Source organism: Camarhynchus parvulus, chromosome 19, assembly GCF_901933205.1.
Source record: "Camarhynchus parvulus chromosome 19, STF_HiC, whole genome shotgun sequence".
Taxonomy (NCBI): Eukaryota; Metazoa; Chordata; class Aves; order Passeriformes; family Thraupidae; genus Camarhynchus; species Camarhynchus parvulus.
In genome coordinates this window covers 7,852,558-7,866,655 of record NC_044589.1, presented here as the reverse complement: position 1 = coordinate 7,866,655, position 14,098 = coordinate 7,852,558, and the positions used below count along the sequence as shown (strand labels likewise).

Sequence of the window (14,098 nt, the reverse complement as noted above, 5' to 3'; positions counted from 1 at the left end):
GTGAAAATAAAATTACATTTGTCCTGAGTGATGTTAACCAAAGAAACAAGAATTTTTAGTCCTCTAGATGGTGCTACTATTTCAAATAAAGCAGCTGGATGTTTGAAGATTTCCTTGAAATATATTCTGTAGTGCCCCATGAGAAAGGACCACAGCGAGAAATCCTGACTCCAGTAAAAGAAGTGATGTCACACAAACCAAAATTTCATCTCACAGGGCAGCCTCTGCACAAACACATTGGCTGCTTCTCTTTAAAAGCAGTGGATGTTCCAGGATTTTAGTAAATGCGGCAAAATTACAAGATTTACTGATGAAAATGATCTGTACTTCATTGAAACCCCAGGAACAGCTGCAGGCCCTGGTTTAACACCTGGCTGACTCAGGGAGCTGTGTGTGCTCTCTGTTAAAGGCTGTTTACTCCAAGTCCTTTAGGGATATAAGGAAAGAAGGAAAAACCATTTATCTTTTCTTGCTCAGCATAGCAGCACTGTGGTCCAGCACTGAAATACGGGGCCAGCTGTCAATAAAACAAATTTTCTTGTCATTAGCTCCTCTATGCCCACTCACTTTTCAAGAAGATGCCAAAGTTCCTCTTATTGTTTCCTCTCTTTCCAAGGCTCCCATCTGTCTTTTCAGAACATCTGCCTATTTTCCCTCTGATATTTTTCCTTATTCTCTTTATAGACCCAGCCAGATGGATTTTCAGCATCAGATTTTTGCTGTCAAAATCAAGAACAAAAACTTTCTAATTTCAAGATTATTATTGTTGTACATTGTTATACATCTGACCTTTGAAACATATATTCTCTATAACCACGATCTCTTACTTTGTGCAAAGTTCATCCGTTATCTAAATAAATGTCAAATTTGGGATCTTGTTAAGCTTTTAGCTTCAGTAAAATAACTGTGAATTTCTGGAGTTTACTCAGACAGTATAAAAGAAACATTTATTTCATTGATTTTGACTATTCAACCTTTAAAATTTCAGAGTGTATTTGTTCTTGTGTTATGAGAAAGTGATTTTGTATTCTTTCCATGTCCCCATTTATTTATCTGCTTTTCAGGAAACTTTCCCCACAGGAACATCTTGGTGACTTTTACTGCTCTTTTATGAGTGCTTTTCCACTGTCATAATAATTTGGTTGGTTGGTTTTTGAGGCAGCAAAGCCACAAAATCAGGGCCTGTGCATGCTCACAAAAATGATTTTTTAATACAAGAGACTCTAAAAACAGACAGAAGGTTGTATTAAAAAATAACCATGAAGACATGAGCTTAAACAACAAATAGTTTATTTAGCACACTTAGTGTAATAAATAAATCCTTACACATGGTAATTCCCTAAGTCTCTGACCTTTTTCCAGAAGTCCCTGTTCCTGTAAATTAAGTGCTCTATTGTCCCTTTTGTGAGGACCAGCACAGGCAATCAGAATTAGGCTGACTTTGGAATTGACTCTTTCAACTCCTCAGAATCTTCTGGCTCAAAATAAGGTTCCAAAACAGGTTTTAATTTGACTTCTTCTGGTGGCTTGTGAGGCTCTTCTCTCCTCTTCTCTCCATCTTTTAGAAGTGGAACCAATGTTTTCCAGTGCTTCCCTGAAACTAAAAAGGAAAGGAATGGTTAATCTTTTCCACTCCACAGAAATAGAAGAAAATATTCAAGTGGTTTGAACAGGAAGCTGTTGAAAGAAGAAGAAAGAAGCAGGAAGAAAGGACTTTGTGGTTTTCTTCCCCATCCTGTTCCACAAGTTTTCCATATTTCAGGTGGTAAGTACTGACTGCACAGTGAAATGCTTTGGTGCTGGATGCTGAGCTCCTAAACTCTCTGGGGCTTGGGGTCTCCAAGGCAGCTCCTTGGTTTTTACTCCAGAGAGTCAAACTGTGAGCAATGAGCCCATTTCATCCTTTGCATTTGGTGCTGGCTGAAAATGCCATCAGCTCAGCCACTGCATTACCAGTAAGTGCAAAGCCCTGACTGCCCTCCATCAGTTAATCCATGCTGCTGCTTTCACCAGAGTGCATGATTTGGGTCTCTGAAAGCCTCACCTCTGCCAGGCCTAATGGAGAAACTGAGATTTCGTCTGAGGTCCCCAGAGTACCCAGGGTCTTCGTTGATGATGCCCAGATTAGTGTTCCACGTGGACCAGTTCACTTCATCAACCCTGGGGAGACAACAACAAACCCAAGATCTATTTTAAGGATCACTAGACAGCTCCAGGATCAATTTATACCACAAAATGTCACCTCTCAAGCCTGAGATCTGACCCAAAACCCAGATTAAACTGGCCATTGCAGACACTATTAGTGCTCTATTCTTCACAGGGCTCCAGGGGGAAAGTTCTGCTTCCCACCACCAGACACTTGAAGTTGTTTGTCTACAAAAGCTTGTTGGCTTGATACACAAACAGGTTACCTGAAGCACCATCTGTAATCATCTTGGCCATCAGGGGTGATCCCCACCAGGACTTGCTTCCCAGAGCGGAACGAGTGCCTCAGACAGTTCAAGTAGCTGTTCTCAATGTCCAGGATTGTGATGGCTCTCTGCCACGTAAAGGAAAGCAGAGCACTGAGGGGCTGCTGGTCAAAGTCAAACAAATCCTGAATTCTTTCTTTGTTTTAAAAACCCTGAGTTTTTATCATTGTCAACATCTTAGAGCAGACACTGTAACTCTGCAGCATCACCCTTTGTTAATATGTCACTGAAAATGCTGAATTACTGCCCTGTGAATAAAACTGTGAAGTTCCTTTCTTACCTCCAACAAAAACTGATTCTGGTAAAGATTGGTTTTCCCCTTGTATAATCTTTCCCTTCATAGTCTAATCAGGATTTTCCATCATATAAAGCCCAAACAATTTTGTCCAATTAGAAAAATACTTCTTTTCTTACATTCTCAACATCTGTGGAACACTGGCAACATCTGCTTAGTCAAAACATCAAATATTCATGGAAAAGGAGCTAATACACTTTTTTTTAGGAGCTGTTCAGGTGAATCAGGAAGAAGCAATGACCTGCTATTTAGATGCCAGCTCCTAAGGATTCTTTCTGAAATCTCTTATAATTCCCCACACCTTTTTTTTGGACAGCAGCCTGACAGAACCAACACACCTGGAGTTTCCAGATGCTCTTGCTCTCCTGGGCAATTTTGTTGACAGTCTCCCCCATCAGAGCAATGAGCATGTTGAGCAGGAGGATGTAGGTGAGGATGACATAGAGCACCAGCAGGATGACAAAGACAGACTTGAACCTGTAATTCTCTGTGAACTCCAGGTCCCCCATGCCAATGGTGAACTTGAAGAGCTCCAGGCAGGTGTAGTAGAGGCTGTTGTAGGAGGTGCGGCCCCGTTTCAAGTGGCAGCACCTGGCATAGTCAGAGATATTTGTTTCCTGCCCCTCGTTGTCATCTTCAATCAAAGTCACCACAGCTGTGACAAAAAGAGAATTCACACAATGGAAACACAGTTTGAGATCATAACTTCATTGCAAGCAGTGAAAAGGAGCAGAGAGGTAACACACGTTCCCTGCATGGCACATTGACCCCAGGGAAATTGCCCTATAAAATATTCCCCAGAGCTGACACCCTCTTAGCAGGTGCTGGCTCAGTTTTCTCCACATAGAAAAGGATGGCTGGTTTTCTATTCAGCTTTGCAACTTTGAAAAGCTGTATGAAATTACTATAAATAATCGTTATTCTGAAGAGATTTGGTTTTCTTAAATTTTTTTAAATTAGGTTAATTTGTTCGTTTTTAGTTGTGAACAAAAATACCTAAGCAACTTAAAAAATAAAATTTTCTGAGATTCTTTAAGGTAAAAAAAAGTAACTCCAAGTAGAATATTACCTGTAGAAAATCCCAAGAGGAATACGAGATAGACAAACATGAAGCGACATAAATCTCTGAGGATCATCTGTAGCAAGGAAACAGATGAAAAGATTTTAAAACTTGAATATAAACTGCAACAAAAACTGGTAGAAAATACTGCTTTGGCTCAAGAATGCATTTGCTCTGAACTGGCTGTTCATGCATTAAGCATTATTATCCAGCTGAGATAATAAATTTTAATACAGAAAACATTTTTCTCTTATCCATGCAACAATTTACACACAAATGCAACACATACACATGAGAACAGTTTCCTCTTTGTGAGCACAAACCACATAAAGGCACTTCCATCTTTCTTCCCTCTTGGACTGGCTGGCTACATCACAGAGAGGTTTATTAGCCAGCTACTGCCTCTTTGCTAATTGCTCTGTTTGGCAACATTTTATCTATACCCGGAGAAATTTCCAGCTGGTAGAAAGCTGGGCCATGTCCCACCAGAGCAGCCTGGTGAGACTGGTGAGGCTGTTCTCAGTCTCCTTGCATCCACGCCTACCCAATTATAGTTATTTTGAAGCATGGCAGGTAATAAAAATAATAATAATCATCATCATCCTATCAAGACTGCTATAAAACATATGGGTGAAGAGCAGGGGGGTTTTTTTACATCACTTACATTTTATCACTTCACTCAGAAAATAATAACAAAGGGTAGCAGAGTCATATGAGAGGCAGACATGGCCTGGAAATGGGGCTGTTGCAGAAATTCCTGCGGTGAGGCTCTGCTGCCCCCTCAGGCGCTCCCTGCACTGACCTTGGCGATCATGACCGAGTAAATCCCCATCTGCTGGAAGCCCCGCGTGTAGTAGAGCATGTTGGTCCAGCCCAGGGCCAGGGAGAACACCATGGAAGCCACGTAGAGCTCCTGGCCACAGAAGTACAGCACCACAGAGCTCAGCAGGAGCAGGGAGTGGACAAAGCTGGAAGACAAGAGTGCCGTGAACGCAGAGGGCTGAGCTGGCCACAGGTGCTGGGAACAGAGCAGCCCCGTGGGGGAGAGAGCAGAACAAGGGATTGTCCAGTTGGGAAGAGAAAGGGCCTTGGAGAGGCATTCTGCATAAACAATGTGTAAATCCCATTGGAGATCTATTCCTAACTCCTGCATGACACACTGAACATTCAGACACTTAATTTGCTTTACCTCCACAGGAGGTCACTGATCCAGACCCATCTGTTCAAGGATGTCCACTGGCACCTCTAAAGACTCAGGGAATTATTGCAAAGCTCCTGTCCCAGGTGGCTTCAGCCTCAACTACAGATCCCACACACTGAGATGCAATCAAAGATATTGGAGCTTACAAAAGAACCTCACTGTAGCCATCAACTATCAGGGTCCTCAGTGATGGGCGCCTCTGCACGAAATACTGGATCTGAAAAGGGAACAAAGGCCAGGTTTGCATCAAGGAAATATTAATATCCCCTGTGAATTAATTAACTAAGCACTGACCCCTGTATCAGGGAGCTGGTACCCAAAAAACACCTCAAAACCAGCACTGGTGTAAGATCTAGGGAGGACTCTCCAATAACATCAAGTCAAGGAAAATGATTTTTGTACCTCTTGACTAAAACATGGATTATCTAAGCAGCCAATGTTCATGAATACGAAAAGCTTGTTTGATTCTCTCCTACACCTACCCAAACAGCAAAAGGAAAATTTTCAAATATCTTACCCCTCTGAAAAAGAAATAGAGGCCTCCCAGTACACTCAGGATCTCTCCAGTTACTCGAAAATATTCCCCAGTGCTGTAACCAAAGGTGAAGGGAGGCTGTAGAAGACAGAAAAATAGATATGTTCAGCAGAACTGCTGGCCTTGCAGTTGCTGGAAGCAACTCCATTTCTGGGGGAACAGGGAGTGGTTAAGTTTCTCAATGTGCTGCAGCAATGGGGCAAGAGTGGGACGCAAGCAGGGTCAAATCTCTCTCCTGCCTTTTGGAAAGGGGAAAATTTGGATGCTAAGGGCACACATTCAAATTGGGATATCATGCAGTGGGCAGTTCCCCTGACACATGACAGGATAATGTACCTTTTCATTTTTCTGTACAGGTCTGTAGTAAGCAGCTGCAGTGAGGATGGTGATGTGCATGGTGTAGACAAAGAAGTTGAAGTAAAACAAGTGCTTGACAAAGCGGTCCCACTTGTCCTGCAGCAGCCTGTTAAGGGGCTCCACCAGCAGCATCTCGTGACGGTTCTGTGCAGGAGCAAAAGGAGAATTTTGGTAGGACCAGAATATACTGGTCTTTGAAAAAACCCACATTCTATAAATCTTTAGCAGATGATCCCTCTAGTTCCCTTAAGCTCAGGGTGGAGGTTGCTGTTTTATGGAAATCAGGGAAAAGATGCTCTGTGTGGAACATGAAGCTCTCCCCAGGCAAGGAAGTGCAGTACTCACTGGTGTCTCACTGCTGTAGGCAAGGATCTCCAGCACTGAATTTTTCTCACAGGTGTCTATACAGGACAGGTCATAAAGAGAGGAGTGGACAGGTCCATAGGCCCATTCAGTGAACTTCCTGGACAAGTGTCTGCACTCGGGGTCTTTGATCTCCCGTCTGAGGATGTAAGCGAAAATCTAATTGCAAAAGAACAATACAACCAACATTTCAGTGCTAATGGACTTCTCATTCCTCAGCCTCTCCACAACACAGGAAGGGTCATTTCTCCCTAGTTCAACTGAGCTGAAGCCAACCACTGGAGCACTGCAGAGATCACAGGCTGAAATAAACACAGTTGATTTTCTCACTGCGTGATGGGAGATGGGAAACACAAACACCTCTTACAACTTGGAATTATCTGTTTCAAAACTGCAAGAGAAAAGCAGAGATGTTACACACCTCTGAGCAGTCACTTTGAATTGGGACTGCCAGAAGATGAATTACATCAGCCAGTCTGAAATAAAAGAGCTCCAGTGGTTCAGATGACATCAGAGATCCACTTTCTGTTTCCTCTGGGGCTGCCTTGCATACCAGTGGTGTGTGAATAAACCAGCTGGGCACACACACTCACACTTTGTAGCCTTTAAGGACTGTGCAGTTAAACAGCAGCATCAGTTCCTCTTAACTAAAAGGCCTCAAAAATGAAGTTCTAAAATCCATTCTGCATAAATGTTTTACATGTTCTTTCTATAATGTGACACAGCAATGGGACAGTCAAACACCTTTGTTCACCTACCCCTATCTTCCCTGTTTTGGCTGCCAGAGTTAAAGGAGTCAGCCCTTTCTTGTTGGTGAGTTCTTCCAGCTTGAGGATGGGATTAATTTTGGCACCAAGGATCAATATGTTATTATACATCTTGGTCACAAACTTGGTGTTATCCTTGGTGTTATCTGCAATCTCCACCAGTGTGTGCAGGACCATGTTGCCCATGGAGTCCTCAGCAGCGATGTTGGCTGCCTGGTAGGGATTCTCCAGGAGGAATTTCACAATGCAGAGCTGGTTGGTGCAGGCAGCCAGGGACAAAGGCAGCTCTCCTATGGCAAACAATGGGAAGGAGTGGTCAGAAAGCCCAGTACTAGATGTGCATAAACAGAAACATCACATTGTTTTCATCTTTCACCATGTGAAAAGATTAATTTCTCTGTCTGGAATAGCACCAATTCTTGTGATAGCTGTTAAAATAGGTTTTCTTTAGTTTAACTACATCACAGAAGCACAGCTGCTTAAAAAAACCCTGCCAGGACAGGAGCAGGTTACAAAGAATACAGTGCTCAGAGAACAAAGGAAAGCTGACACCAGGCTCACACTGAACACCATCAGCTACCAACTGTGTTTCTTTATAAGCTCAGTCTTTGGGAGAAAATATTTGGCCTAAAGGTGGAACAGCCCATCTGGTACTTCTGAGCCTCCAGCCCCACATAAACAGGATTATTTAACAGCTTGCACTTGGGATGCTGCTAGGACAACTCCATCAATAAAGACCATACTGTGCTCACTCCTACCAAAATAAAAGCCAGATTTCCCTTTGATTTTCCTGAAGAACTCCCCACAGGCTCTGGCATGAACATCTGCTCCATTCTGGACCAGGAGCTTCACCAGGTACATGTTCCTTCTCTCGATGGCAATGTGAAGAGCAGTCTGGCCTGCAGAGACACCCATCAGACAGAAATCCTCAGCATTTAGTACAGACTGAGAGCTTTCAGCACTGCAATTCCCTCAGCTCCATGTAAGATGCTGGAACTGAGAGCTCTGTAGGCTAAAAAGCTCTACAACTGAACAGGAAAAAAACCACACAAACAGCAAATGCAAGTCATTACATCGCTGTATATCAAAAATTGCAGAATATTGCACCCAACTGGGCACAGCCCCAGCACAAATGCACAGATTGTCAGTAACACACCAGAACTTTGGGGTGCATAAGGCCTCATGCACAAGACTTTGAGAGCCCTGCCTGACCCCATTTCAGTCTGAGCACCCTAAGCATTCACTGCAGCAGCTGCTCCTCTTACCCTTGTAGTAGTTGTCAGTATATTCTGCATTAACAAACTCTTTCAGAGTTCCAGTTTTCCTTGCAATATCCAGCAGCAAGGGAATGGTATCATTTTTCCCATCATGTAGATTCAGCATGGCTTTCAGTAAACAGGTTTTGCCAGTTTCAGGCTCTGTAAAATAAAAAATTGCAGGTATATAGAAGCGATTACAAAGCCACCATCTATACCCAGGCAAACAGGAATTAATGAGGTTCTTTTCAAAAGACAAGAAACTTCATTTAGTGTTTCACAGAAAATTTCAGCTCCTGTAACTTTCCAATCAATGGAAATGATTGGAATGGGTTGCCCAATCAATAGGGCTATTAAAGGACCTCCTGCAGACATGGAACATAATTATCTTTTTTATTTTCATCTCAGGAGCACTACTGGAAGAAGAAGAAGGCAACTCAAGGTACGTGACACTAAAAGGTACCTTTGAACTCCTCATCTGTGAGATGCTTGAAGGTTCTGTTAAGGTAGAGTAGCAGGTCACTGAGGTCCTTTGTGTTGCCTTGGGCTACAGCATCAAAGATTCTTCTGCGGTCATAAAATCTGAAAGCTTTTTCTGACCAGCCTGTGATGGAATCTGTAGATAGGAGCCTAACAAGGGGAAATGTCAGTTACCTAAAGTCAGATATTTAGCAGGCTTTTTATCAACTACCAGAACACTGCTCTTCGTTTGCTCAGGTGAAGTAGTAAACGCTGCAGATCAGAATAGGTACCTCTGCAAAGACTAAAAGAACAAAGTCTGCAAGCAATTCTCCTGATAAAATTACAATTCTGTTGCTGAAAAGCTGAGAACAAGTGATCAAAGAGGCATTGAAGTTTGGCAGTGTAACTGCAAGCCTGGAGCCAGGCAATCCCTTGTTCTCACTCTGAACCATGTCCATTCACTGAGCAGCCTCAAGCAAGTGAACTGAGGCCTACTGCCAATTTTGGGCATAATATCCATGGAGATAGAGATTTTTAGAGACGCCAAGAGACAACAGTTATTGTCACTTTCAGTTGCAACACTCCCTAATTTGGCATAGAAAACAGTGAAACTGAAAAAGTGGTCATGCTCAAGTGGAGAGAACAAATGCTGCTCTAAGAACCATGGCCTGCAGCTGTCAAACTACTCATTACAACCAAATCTCACCAGGCAGACTTACTTGTGAAGTTTGCCCCTCTCCAAATTCACAGGGAATTTGATGACAGAAGGTGCCATCAGGTGATCCATCTGGCAGAAGGAGTCCATGGGAGCCATGTCCTTGTCACTGTCCCCCATCACAAAGCGGCCCCGTCTTGCAAAAATGTTGCTTTTGGGTGGGTGCACCCTGGAGCTGAGTGGGCCCTGGGGGTTGTCAGGGGCTTCCTGGACAGAGTCCTCCCCATCTGTGTGTTCATCTGTCACTTCAGATTCCTCCATGTCAAAACTGCCAAACTTCTTCATCTTCCCAAGGATGGAGGACATGATGAGCCAGCAGTCTGTGAGGAAGGAGACAAACACCTCAGGTCAGCACTTACAGGGCCATGAGTCCCTCTTGGCCAGGAATGTTTTCCACAAACAGCAGGGAGTGGATTGGTTGCTCTCATCCCAGAAATGAGGCAGATGGACACATTCTCACTGTGCCCACAGCCAGAAGAGTTTGTAGGGTCTTTATTCCATTTGTTCCTGTTCCCACTGCCCTTACCCATTCCAGAATGCAGAAAACAAACCAGAGCATCCCAGAGCTTCCTGTCCATTTCCCAGCAGAGCTGAGCCTCAGCTACCTCTGCCTAAAACCACTGCCTCATCCTCCAGTCATTGCTAAAACCTGAACAACCTCAAACCCCAAAAATCTCTGCTTTTCTTCTCTACTTTCTGACTGGTTTGTGCCACAAACCATTCTCATGATTCTATCAGGGATGTGAAAAAAGCCCTGCTTGTGCCATAACCTGATCTCTGGGATGCTGAGCACAGAGGCCTTCCTGCACCCAGGAAAATGATCCTTAAGGGCTTTGCCAGAGTTCTGGCAGTGCCTGATGGAAATTGGAGAGTGTGATCCTTGAGAGGTGAGAGTCACCTCAGCCATGAGGCACGGAAACACAGAGGAGAGCTTACCATAGATAAGAACAACCACAGCTGATCTTGTCTGATTCACAACCACACAGAACCTGACACAAGCAACAAATACACAATCAGAGAATGCTTTGGCTGGGATGACCTTAAAGCTCATCTCATTCCACCCCTCTGCCATGGCCAGGGTCACCTTCCACTATCCAAGATTGCTCCAAGCCCTGTCCAACCTGGCCTCGGACACTCCCAGGGATCCAGGGGGAGCCACAGCTGCTGTGGGCAGCCTCTGCCTCCCCACCCTCACAGATAACACACTCTGCTGAAGGTAAAACAAGTTGCCTTTTCTTTGTTTGGTTTCTTATCAACCCGTTTTAATCAGACAAATATTGTCCTTGTGCCACTGAATGGAAAATATCCTGGAATTCCAGCAGTGGAGACAGGAACACATAATACCTGAATTGCTGCACAGCTGGCTTAGAGACATGCTCTGAAACCCCACATTGCTTGGAAATCCTACAGCTTTGAGCACAGGAATGTCACTAAATCTTTTAAAAGCTTCAAATCATAAACCACATTAGAGTGGTCAGTAATTTTCTCTGTACAGTCAGGGTTAAAACAACATGAACACGCTTCAAGGTTGTTTCTCTTCACAAGAGAAACATTCTGAGGGTTGTGTGCAAACCTGCATTGAAGCTGGATTTTCAGTTCTGTGGGAATAATTCATATTTACATCAAGGGTCACTTACATTTTTCTGTGAAAGCAGGACAGGGAAGAAAATTTTGTCATTTGCATTTTCTATAATTTTGTACAATATACACATAAAGAAAACAGCCATTTGCAAACTTGCACATTTAGGGTTACTGGAAACAATCTATCATAGCACAGATAAAATACTAATGACTGCAATTTAACTTGCTCACCTTTCAAGTCCTTTGTCTCCTTAGAACCACTCTGAAAGAATAACATAATATCTTATTAACTGAATTGTCCTATAAATAAGAAATAAAAATATTTCTATTTGGAACAAGATACTAAAATTACAGAAGAACTATTACTACAGTGAAAAAGGAATAAAAACAGTTCTATAAAGTATAGAAAAAATACAGAGGGAATATAATAATGTATAATTTTAATTTTTCGTCTATTTAAACTCATGCAGATTGAGCCAAAAACATCAGTGAGTGGCTACAGAACACACAATCAATTGTTTTCCACAAAAGAAATATAAATGTGCAGAATAGGCTCAATCCTGTCTCCCTGGCAATTGCTCAAACCTACATTATACATGCTTTCCTTTCCAAACCCTGATAATATATTTGATAATGAAGACAAAGCTGCATTTCCTCATGAGTAGGAATTTGCAAGGGAAAGAACCTTCACAAATCTGTGGAAGGATTATCAAAAAAACCCAATAAGCATTATCTAGTTTAAAAAATGCACAACATACTTGATCTCCTTGGAACCCATGTACACAGAAGTTTGATACAATGAACAAGGAAATATTTTGGCTAGAATGCCTTGCCACATCACAAATAACAGAGTTTAAAAATAACCAACCATGCTATTCAAATATACATGCAGAACTTACAAATGTTGACAAAAATCCTGTCTTCTGAGAAATGGTCCAGTCTCAGTAAACACCCACTGATCTACAGGAATTTGGTGCCAGATATTCCTCCTCCAAGGTGTCTGGACTGCAAAGCCCTCAGAGTTTGCTTCTCCACTTCATTTGTCTGCAAAATGTGATGATTTTTAGAACCAAGGGAAGTTCACTGGAAAAACAGAGAATAGAGCAATAAGATAATTAAGAACAATTCTGGAACCAGAAGCATCAGTGGCTTCTATTCCCAGAGGTTTAGCAAAGCTCTTTACAAGAATTGCAGTAAGTTGCTGTTGTTTTTCCCTCCCCTTTAATTGCATTTAGTAATGGATATTCTTCTCCAGATTTCCTCTTTGTAAATACACTAAAGTTTGCAAAAAAAAAAAAACCCAAAAAAACCCAGCACCCAAACCACTAGACAGCAATTGTTTCTGGGGGGTCACAGTTTCAATTCTTGAATTTCAATTCAATTTACAAAACTTTGTAAAATCTTTCTTGTGTGGTTGATTTAAAGATAAATATTTTAACAATAAGCTAATTCAGAACAAAGTTGAGGAAGAACCAGTAAGTCCTAAAGTCTTTTTGCTTCATATTTCTCCTATATTTTATTTAAAGTTTATATATATGTATGTAAGAGTCAGCCTCTAAATATTAATGTTATGAGGAAAAAAAACCCCAACTTATCTAATCCTGGATGGATCTAACACCCTCAAAAATTCAGAGCTGTGTCATATATTGCTAAATATATAATTTACATAAGATCTTTTTGACAGAAACTGGTCTGGAGAAACAGCTTTTCCAGAGGCTGTTAGGCTGGGTGCAGACCCCCAACTTCCGGAGATTTTGAGTAGAATATGAAATTATTCAATGAAATTATCTGTATTTTGTTTTGCAAAAGGTGGCTGTCTCTCTAGTCTTGCCATCTATCCATGAATATATAAAAGAATTATGTATTTACCTATTTAATAGCAAACTAATTATACTCCTTAGTTTGTGGTACTCAGAGTCACAAGGCTCTTTATTAATGCATAAATATAGATTACCAATAGGCAGCTCCTCAGCAGCATCCAAAATGCTGCAAAGGTTTTTGATGCAACAGCATCATCAGCTCTTGCCTGTTATTCAATAAAAATGAAAACAAACCTGCTGATAAAAATATATTTATAATAACTCAAGAGGGAAAACGACATATACAAATTCAGACTTTTTCCAACACCTTTGTCTACATTTTGTCTGTAACTTGCCAACAATTCCCTAAACATGACATGGAATGGAAATGAAGCCATCTCTGTAATTAAGATCTCAGAACTCAGCACAGCTTTCTCACCATAAAAATGTCAGTCTTGATGTTGCTAATGAGGAAGAGAGGAATCCACGTCCATATTCCAGAGGAAACATGTGCTTCCTAGGAATGAAACTGTATGCAGATAACATAAAACACCTTGTTTCCCAATGTCATTTGAGCAAAAGAAATGTACATGTAGACAGAAAGTAGAAATGTTTTAACTTTAAAATAAAGACTGGGAGAATAAATAATTTCTAAGAGCATAAGATAGGGGATAAAACTTGGAAATTTTAAGGGAGTGCACAAAAGCATCAGACCAAGTTACAGACAGCAGCTCATCTCTCCCGGCCCTTTCCAACATATTTCCTACCAGGAAAATAAGTCTCACAAGAAGTGTATTTTTATGCAGAAAGTTAATGGATCTTTCCCAGCCACTCAGATAAATTTAATGTGATAATTACTTCTTATTTCACAAATGGGAATGACAGAGCAACAAAATGTGCAGACCCAGGAGAAGCAGACATTAAATGCAGAGGTTTTGTCCCACTGTAGAGTGAAAGTGCATGTGAATAAAGTGAAGAAAAACATTATAAAGTTAGGAAAAAAACAGAAGCTGCATCTCAGGCCATTCCAAATAATGACTTTATTTACCATGGAACATCACCATAGCTGCCCCCACAGCAGCATCCACATCCTTCCCATAAACCACAGGGAATGGAAAAATCCTCTCCACTTCCTGCCTCAGCACCTCATTCCTGGCAAGGGCACTGCCACTGCCCAGGATCCTGCTGACCCCCAGCTCCTGCAGGTGCTGCACAGGGAACATGGAGCACAGGTTC

General features: G+C 41.9%; 1 protein-coding gene across 1 annotated transcript; it reads right to left on the bottom strand.

Annotated features, from left to right (window-relative positions):
* Window positions 1–609: 609 nt before the first annotated feature.
* On the bottom strand, window positions 610–13,838 carry LOC115911509 (transient receptor potential cation channel subfamily V member 1-like). The gene is made up of 19 exons (XM_030962534.1): window positions 13,302–13,838; window positions 11,963–12,146; window positions 11,295–11,325; window positions 9,487–9,802; window positions 8,769–8,935; window positions 8,315–8,467; window positions 7,808–7,948; window positions 7,041–7,339; window positions 6,265–6,441; window positions 5,899–6,063; window positions 5,545–5,640; window positions 5,174–5,244; window positions 4,629–4,794; window positions 3,836–3,902; window positions 3,105–3,421; window positions 2,412–2,539; window positions 2,045–2,160; window positions 1,353–1,600; window positions 610–719 (listed from the first exon to the last, which is right to left on the bottom strand). Exons 4-18 carry the CDS (start codon window positions 9,786–9,788, stop codon window positions 1,431–1,433), a joined length of 2,535 nt encoding a protein of 844 aa, XP_030818394.1. The 5' UTR covers window positions 9,789–9,802; window positions 11,295–11,325; window positions 11,963–12,146; window positions 13,302–13,838; the 3' UTR covers window positions 610–719; window positions 1,353–1,430.
* Window positions 13,839–14,098: the final 260 nt, after the last annotated feature.